General features: G+C 39.3%; 1 protein-coding gene across 1 annotated transcript; it reads right to left on the bottom strand.

Moving 5' to 3' along the window:
- Nucleotides 1-5: 5 nt before the first annotated feature.
- LOC138166084 (flavin-containing monooxygenase 1-like) lies at nucleotides 6-7709 on the bottom strand (the record flags this gene model as incomplete). Its single annotated transcript, XM_069094518.1, has 6 exons — nucleotides 7478-7709; nucleotides 5696-5942; nucleotides 5231-5278; nucleotides 1449-1648; nucleotides 546-734; nucleotides 6-161 (listed from the first exon to the last, which is right to left on the bottom strand). Coding segments are annotated over exons 4-6 (477 nt in total), but the record flags the coding sequence as incomplete, so codon positions are not given.
- Nucleotides 7710-8738: the final 1029 nt, after the last annotated feature.

The raw sequence follows: 8738 nt of genomic DNA, 5'->3' as shown, positions 1-8738 counted from the left end.
GGTAAAGTATCTAGTGGCAAAAATGGGTCAGTGAGATAACCAGTACAAACCATAACAGCATCAAATATGGCTGACTCTTGCTTTCCTTCATGTTCAGTGGTTACCTCCCACTGGCCAGAAGTAGAAAAATCTGGACATTTTTTCACTTTGCAGACAATGGTCTGAAAAAAAAGACACACAATATGCAAATTCCATTCCTCCCCACTTCTTTAAGGAGTCATAATATCCAAGCAACAAAAGTAGAGACAAAGGGATTGTGCGTATAGGATTGTGTCAGAAACCATAACTCTATCTGGATTAGACCTTGTGGCCATTCAGATAAAGGCCATACATAGACAGGTTTCTACATATGGGTTATATAGCATGAATGTATTTCTCTCCACACCTTAATTGAAAAGCCCCCAGGGGATGATTCAATCCTACCAAGTAGCACTGATCTTTGCCAGTTTCTAATCTCAACCACAGAACTTGAGTCTCAGGAGGCAACAAAAGAAGACATGTAATAAAGTATGTTTCTGCTAACCAAACAACTCCTAGTGACATACCTTGAGTTGGATACATTTCAGAAGGTTGAACTTGTTTGCATACATCCTGAGATATTCCAAAAATTGAGAGTGTGGCATAAAGTTTGGAAAATCTTCTGGGAAAGGAAAGTCTGAATAACAGGACATCTCTTTGCTGCTGTTAATAACAACAGATTTATAAATACTAGCCCTGCCCTCTTCAACATATTCCTATAAAAACATCACAAAAGGGAAATTGTTATTACCCTTCAAGAATTAAAATATTTAACAAGTCAACATTCAAAATGACATGGTGAGAAATACCAGTTTCTCAATGGGATTTTCCTACCTGCAACTGTGAGAAAGAAAGAAATCTTGGGCAATGGGACCCAGAGGCAAGAAAGAAGGTATGGGTTTGAGTCCCACGCAACTCTCTCTAAGTCACAGAACACATCTGCAGCAGAGGGGGCTTCCTCATTGGGAGTTCCCCATATCAATGAAATCATAGGTCAAGTTTAGAAAAAAAGGAAACCTGTGTGAGAGGATGAAATGTAGAACTCCTAAGTCTTTTGATCTACCTCAACCTAAGTTTTCTTCTCTGTAAAATGGGGATATAAATAGCATCACACTCCACAGGGTTGTGAGAATCAAATAAGATTGGCATATAAAGTGCTTTGTAAATCTTAGAACACTACATGATTGCTAGTAATTATCTTTCTCTCCTACCACTAATAGAAATTTCCCACTGGATGGATCTTAAATGTTAGAGAATCATTTATGAAATTTATGGACAGAGAGGGAAAGGATCTTGGAGATTATCTAGTGAACCCTCTCCCATTACATATTGGGAAACTGAGGATGAGAGTGGTAAAGTGACCAAGGTCACATTGCCAGGTAGTTGCTGGTCAGCATATTCAATAGAGGAGTTAAGGAAATGTCACTTACTGTGAATTGCCATAGCCCTCCAATGTCACCACTCCTTTCAAAGCAGGTGGGCTCCAGCCCCTCTTCCAAGCAGCATTTGATGGAGGTGAGGCCACTCACACCAGCTCCAATGATTGCAACGCGTTTCACCATCGTCTCTTGTGTCAGGCAAGGATCAAGAAGAGTGTCTTCAGTTGTTCTTTCTGCTGGGACCTCTCCTCCTAGAACAGATCATTTTCAGAAGCAGAAATGCTCCACCCCATCCTTGACTTTTCCAGAAAACAGGAAAATGTCTTGTGGAGATTTAAAGTTTTAACCCATTTGGATCATCTACAACTGTTCTCTTTGTGGGTGTGAGGGGAAACCCATGCCACAGACACTGGTTTAATCCCATCCTTTTCCATTTTATGCTTCTTATCTGGAGCAGCACCAATGTTAGGGCAATTCTGGAAGATAATAGCTTTGGGGAAAAGTATTAATTGTGTGTGAAAGTATGTGTGATCTTGAAGCCTGGGCTCATGCTACTCCCCATTCACCTTCCTGGAGTCATCAGCAGATCAGAGAATGGAAGGGACCTGGTAGAGCATCTAGTGCCACATCTCACTTGCTAGGTGAGAACTGAAGCCCAAACAGTCAAGTCCAAGGTCACATGACTGGTTGTTTGCAGAACCAGAATGAAAACCCTTGTTTTGTTTTATTTTTTTTTGCCTTTTGGAGGGCAATTGGGATTAAGTAACTTGCCCAAGGTTACAGGGCTAGTATTTTTGTGTGGGTGTTAAGTGTCTCAGGCCAGAACCGAACTTGGGTCCTCCCGACTCCAGGGCCAGTGCTTTACTCACTGTGCCAACTAGCCTCCCAAACCCTTGTTTTTTTCTAGAGTCTTTACACAGCTCTTTCAAGAAATCACCTGTGCTTCCTCCTTCATGTTTCCCCTCTCATTTGACTACTGCAATCCCCAAAGCTCCTGCCTGCTGTGATATACATGGCACTATTGCTATGCACCCTTGTGCAAATGCCAGTCCTACTTCAGGAGCTCAGTGCTATCTCCACTTACTTTATTGCTCTGGGCATCTGTGTGCTTTCATTGGTGGGAGGACCAGGGTGCTGATGAGACTTTATGGATAGATATGCTGATCACATGGGTGCATCCCTAGGAATCCAGGACTGTCATTGTTGGATGGCAACAATATGGTAAGTCCCATAGCTGAGCCAGGAAACAGAATTGTTCAGTGAAAAGATTGCTAGATTCAGATTCAGAAAACTCAGTTCTGAGTCTTGGCTCTGCCGGGCCTTTGGACCAGTAAGACTGGATGGTTTCTGAGGTCCTTCTCCTGTCTAAATTGATGATCCTATGAGTCACCCAGCAGATGTCAGTAAAAAATAATGAAATGAATAAAGGAGTGTATCTTAAATAAATTCCTAGTGGAGAATAAACAAAGGAAAGTCCCAACTTTTCAGACCTATAGAGTACAGATCTGATCAGATCAGCTTCCTTTTGCAGCAGTATATCTAGAATTATTCAAACCACTTGGTGGGAGGGGAGATTTTATTCTAGTTTATTGTTCAAGTTCTCCTTTTAGGGTAAGAAATCAAGATACTATTAAACAGATCCAAATAAATGAAAAAAATAGAAGGCAATGTCAATCTCATTGGGAAAACCACTGACCTGGAAAATAGAACCAGGAGAGATAATTTAAAAATTATTGGACTACCTGAAAGCCATGATCAAAAAAAGAACCTAGAAATTATCCTTCAAGAAATTCTCAAGGAAAACTGCCCTGATGTTTTAGAACCAGAGAGCAAAATAAAGGTTGAAAGAATCCACTGATCACCTCCTGAAAAAAGATCCCAAAAGAAAACTCCTAGGAATATTATAGCCAGGTTCTGGAATTCCCAGGTCAAGGAGGAAATATTACAAGCATCCAGGAAGAAACAATTTGAATATTGTGGAAACACAATCAGGATAACACAGGATTTGGCAGCTTTTACACTGAGGGATGGAAGGGCTTGGAATATGATATTCCGGAGGGCAAAGGAGCTGGGATTAAAACCAAGAATCACCTGTCCAGCAAAACTGAGTGTCATGTTTCAGGGGAAAATATAGTCATTCAGTGGAATAGAGGACTTACAAGCATTCTTGATGAAAAATCCAGAGTTGAATAGAAAATTTAACATTCAGATACAAGAAGCAAGAGAAGCATGAGAAGGTAAACAGGGAAAAGAAATAATAAGGAACCTATCAAAGTTGAACTATTTATATTACTACATGGAAAAGTGATAATTGTAACTGATGAAACTTTTCTCAGTATGAGAATAGTTGAAGAGAATAGAAATGTGTGTGTATGTGTATATATATGCACACACACACATATATGTCTATATAGAAGGGTATATGGGCGTATGAATACATATGTGAATGTGTGTATATAAGTGTACTGGTATACATAGATAGAGGGCACAAGACCAATTTATTAGAAAGGGATGATACTTAAAAGGTGAAATTAAGAGATGAGAGAGGAATATAATGAGAGGAGATGAGTAGAGAGAGAATGGGGTAAACTATCTCATATAGAAGAGGCAAGGGAAAATGGTTACAATGGAGGGGAAGAACAGGAAGGCAAAAGAGAATGGGTCAACCTTATTCTCATTGAATTTGGCTTAGGGAGCGAATGACATACACACTAAATAGGGTATCTCACCCTACAGGAGAGTAGGGGTAAGGGGATGAGAGGAGGGATGATGGAAGGGAGGGCAGGCTGGGGGGGAGGGAAGTTACAAACACCCACTTTTGAAAAGGGATGGGATCAAAATACAGAATAGAACAAGTGGGAGGTGGGATAGGAGGGAGGGAAATACAATCAGTATTTTGCAGTATATCCACTATGGAAATGTTTTGCATAGCTACACATGTACAACCTATACTGAATTGCTTATCTCCCCAGTAAATGTGGGTGACAAGGGAGGAAGGGAATGAATCTGGATTCAAAGTTTTAAAATCAAATGTTTAAAATATATATACACTATTATTAATATTATTTTACACATAACTGGGAAATAAGACATACAAGCACTGGGGCATAGAGAAGCACCATGCACTGCTATAAAGTTGGAGGGGGTATGGGAGAGGATATGGTAGAGAGCAGATTGGAGGTGGGGATATTTTGGGGTGGTGGCTATGGAAATATGGAGAGAAAATTTGTAACACAAAATCTTGCAGAAATGAATGATGTAAACTAGAAGTTAATAAAGCATTTGATTTTTAAAAAAGAAAAGTGCTCCAAATACCAAGAAATATTATATAAATATCCTAATTTAGATGCTTAATTTTCATTATTTAATTTATCTTTATATAATAAGCATTTATTAAATGCATATGTGTGTCATTATTTTCGATGCAAAAGATACAAAGACCAAAAATGGCTCCTGGTTTAAGAATCTTACTTTCTAGAGTACAAATCCATTATTTTATCATTCAGAAATACATTAATAAAATCACTTTCATTTCCTTATTAAAAAAAAAGAATCAGGAAAGGGATAGCCCTTTGCTACCTGACCCTCACCTATCATTCAAGACTTATATCTTAGTCCCTTGTTGTGTATATACTATAGTCCAGTCGCACTGGCCTTCTTGCTGTCCCTCACACAGAATATTCCATTTCTCATCTTCTGGCATTTGCATAGGTACTCCCCCAGGTCTGGAATGCACTCCTTTTTTTTGGCCTCTTAAAATCCTTAATTTCTTTCAAGCTCAGTTTATATAGTATATAGTATGTACACACACACACAGACATACACACACATACCTTCTCTATTAACACTTTGCTGATTTCTCCCACTGCTAATGCTTTCTCCTAAAAAAAAAAATGACCTCAATTTGAGTCCATTTTGTGTATGTTGGTACACATATGTGTTGTTTCTCCCAATAGAATGTAAACTCTTTGAGAGAAGGGATTATTTCTTTTCTGTTTTCATATCCCCAGTGGTATTATAGATAATAAATGCTTGTTATGTGCTTAATTGGTTTATTGATCAGCTATTGAGTACACGAAGAGTCGTACTGGGGAGTGAAATGTGAATTAGAATAAAGACCTACAACAGTACCTGCTTATACCAGACATTTCCTATATACTTGTTGAATTGGATGGAATAGACATGGGGGTTGAATTCTGGTGCTTATCTTGCTTTCTGAGTGAGCAACAGTATCTCAAGTTGTAGGTGCATGAGGAGGGTGTGCTAGGGCTGGGCAGAAGCAAGTCTCCCTTACTTACTGTGGAGCTGATTGGAGAGGTCATGCAGTCCTGGATACTAGTGATGAACTCCACAGAGTGATTCCAGGCACTGGGGAGCTTTGGTGAGAGAATCTTTCTGATGCTTCACACAAAATGGCACTATTCTGGGATCACAGTTATCTTCCTAAAGAAAAAGAAAGCTCTCCAGGAGAATCTACAAGAATGTAATTAGCAGTATGGATGAAATGCTTATGGCCATTGGAAGTATATCAGCATCAATGAGAACCTGAGGAAAAAAGGCATGAAGTCTGTCAAAAGAAGATGGTTGGGGCAGCTAGGTGGTACAGTGAGTAAAGCTCTGGCCCTGGAGTCAGGAGTACCCGAGTTCGGTTCCAGCCTCAGACACTTAATACCCATACAAAAAAACTAGCTGTGTAACCTTGGGCAAGTTACTTAACCCCAACTGCCCTCCAAAAAGGCAAAATAAGGTGGTAAAGGTTGGTTTGAGCAGGGATGTGCTTTGGGATTTTCCAGTTTATGTTAAGAAAGACATCCTTTCAAGCTCATGATAATAAGTTACATTCATATAGTGTTTTAAGGGTTTGCAAAACCCTTTTGTGACATTGTAAGTAGATATTGCAAGAAATTTTTTTAAAGTTTCTTGGTCTGGACATATGATTTATTTGTTATAGTTAATGCCCTTTGAGAAACTCCTTCTATCAATGCAGATACAAATTATTTCACAATTTGTACTTGTGGAACATTGCGTAGGTCACTAAGAAGTTAAGTGATTTGCCCAGAGATACATAGTCAGTATATGTTAAAGGCAGAACTTAGACCCAGGTCTTCTTGATTTTGAAGCCAGGCTTTCTATCCACTACAGCATGCTGTGTGTCATTGTAAGTATCATTATTACCATTTCACAGATGAGGAAACTGAGGCTTAGATAAATTTATAAGATCTAAGTCAGCTTTTTCCTAGCATGATGGAAGGATTCAGGAATATCTAGCCTTTGTCCCAGTCACCCCATAGCAATAGTAACATTTACTTTCCAATGTGACCTAGTCTGTAGCAAAATCCTAGTTTCTTTTAGAGAGAGAAAACAAAAGACAAAAGGAATGGGAGCTGAGAGTGATATCTTGATTCCCAGGGGGCTTAGGAGGAGAAGACTTCTGATGCTACCATGAAAATAAGAAATCTTGACTGTGGGGCACAAGATCAGGACCTAAAGCACTAGCATAAAATAAAAATAGTAGTATCTTTTTATAAAATTTTGTTTGATGCCAAAGGGTGTCCAGGTAGCTCAGCCAAATATAAAAAAATGTGGAGGACAAAGTCCCAAGGCACTATCCCAGTGCTGATTGGAAGCTATCAGGAAAACAAACCAAAAAAAACTAAAACAAAAAAAAAGAACAAAAAACCCCCCAAACCAGAACAGAACAAAACAAGCCCTGAGCCTCTTCTTCAAAATATTCTCTATTTTCTCTCCACAGGAAATCTAGGTTGTGGCTCTTCAAGTCCATAACTTAATGATTTCTCCAGCTGGGTTATTATCAATGTATCCAGAAGGTAATTATTATTCCAAAACAGGCCCTTCAAAATCCTTTATACGAACTTGAAATAAGAGCCTGGAAGGGTTTTTTGTTTTGTTTTGGGTTATTATTCCCTCCCCTGACCCCCCAGGGTTACCAGGCAGGGAGAGAATCCTTGCAAGACAATTCTGTTGCTGGAAGCTCAACTATTGAATAGGGAAAACTCCTCTTCCATCCCACCACCAATGGGTCCACCCAAAGGCTCCCGAGCTCCAAGGGGAGTACTTACTTTTTACACTGCCTTAGTACACAGTATACTTCTTAGTCCCCAGATGGCTTTACCCCAGACAGGTGGACAGGCTTTATTTCCTGCTTAAAGATGTGGGAAATGCATTGTCCAGATACTGTGATCCAAGTTACTTACATGGAGCCAACAGAGAACAAAATATCAGTGTAGGAGGAATTAATGTTGACCTTGGTTTGTAAATCTCATCATTTGAACATTCTTGTTTCAGGCAATGAAAAAGAGCATATAAGACTCTACAGGAGAGACATTGCCCTCAGAGGAGTTGTTGGCTTAAATATTAACTTGCTGATTAATTTATTCCAAGAGTAAAATTTCAGCAGAATGATCTCTGATGACCATGTGCTCTCTTTTCTGCAGGTCTTGAATATAGAATTGTGGATTTAGAGCTGGAAGGGACCTTTGAAATCTGTTAGCACAACACCTTTTCATTTTACAGGTAAGAGTAAGGTCCAGAGATATGAAGTGACTTAGGCCAACACATTTGAAATATTGGGCTTGGTCCCCTAGAATACTCATTTTAGGCTCAAAGATCTCTGTGTGTCTTCATTCACTCTAAACTCTAACTTGTGATCCCTCCCGAATGGCTACTGTTTCACCCATCAATTAGAGGACACAACTAGTTTGAAGCAAAGGCATTTAATGAAAATCGTTTAATAAAAGAAATTATAATAACATATTCTTCTCCTTAATGTAGAGCCCTCTTTCCTACAAGTGTACATATCAGTGAAAAGAGTGGCCGTGAAAAGGGAGAATAATACCTGAGCGTATACAATGGAAATCCTTGTCAATTCACATACCTCACATGGTAAAGAACTAGAGATGCCTCACCATTAATCCTGGGCCCATTCTCTCTTGGACATGGCATCTCTGCTGGGTACCTTTGCTGAACTGCTCAATCAGTCTGCTGTCCTGTTTATCCCCATTGTTATTGTGGTTCTTTCTGGGCAAATAGTCTCAACTGAGCATTGCTCCATTGGCCTTGTTGCATCTCTGCTGGATGCATTGTTTTGCTGGTTGTTGTTGACTGCTGGACATCACAGTCAGGGGCTTTACTTCTATACTCTATCTTCTGAACTATTTTCATTAGGGCTACCTGTGGAACATCTTAGTTCCAGTCTAACGATTTAGTATCTAGAATCTCTACCATATAAAGGCAAACTGAAAATTCTTTAATCGTAGCCATCACCCCCAGTTAATAAGAGCCAGGCAGGCTAATATTTTTAAAGTTAATTTATTTATTTTT

Source organism: Petaurus breviceps, unplaced genomic scaffold (assembly GCF_028583685.1).
Source record: "Petaurus breviceps papuanus isolate PSGF00001 unplaced genomic scaffold, PetGlider_PUasm1.0 220, whole genome shotgun sequence".
NCBI classification, from domain to species: Eukaryota; Metazoa; Chordata; class Mammalia; order Diprotodontia; family Petauridae; genus Petaurus; species Petaurus breviceps.
This window is presented reverse-complemented; position numbering and strand designations above follow the sequence as displayed.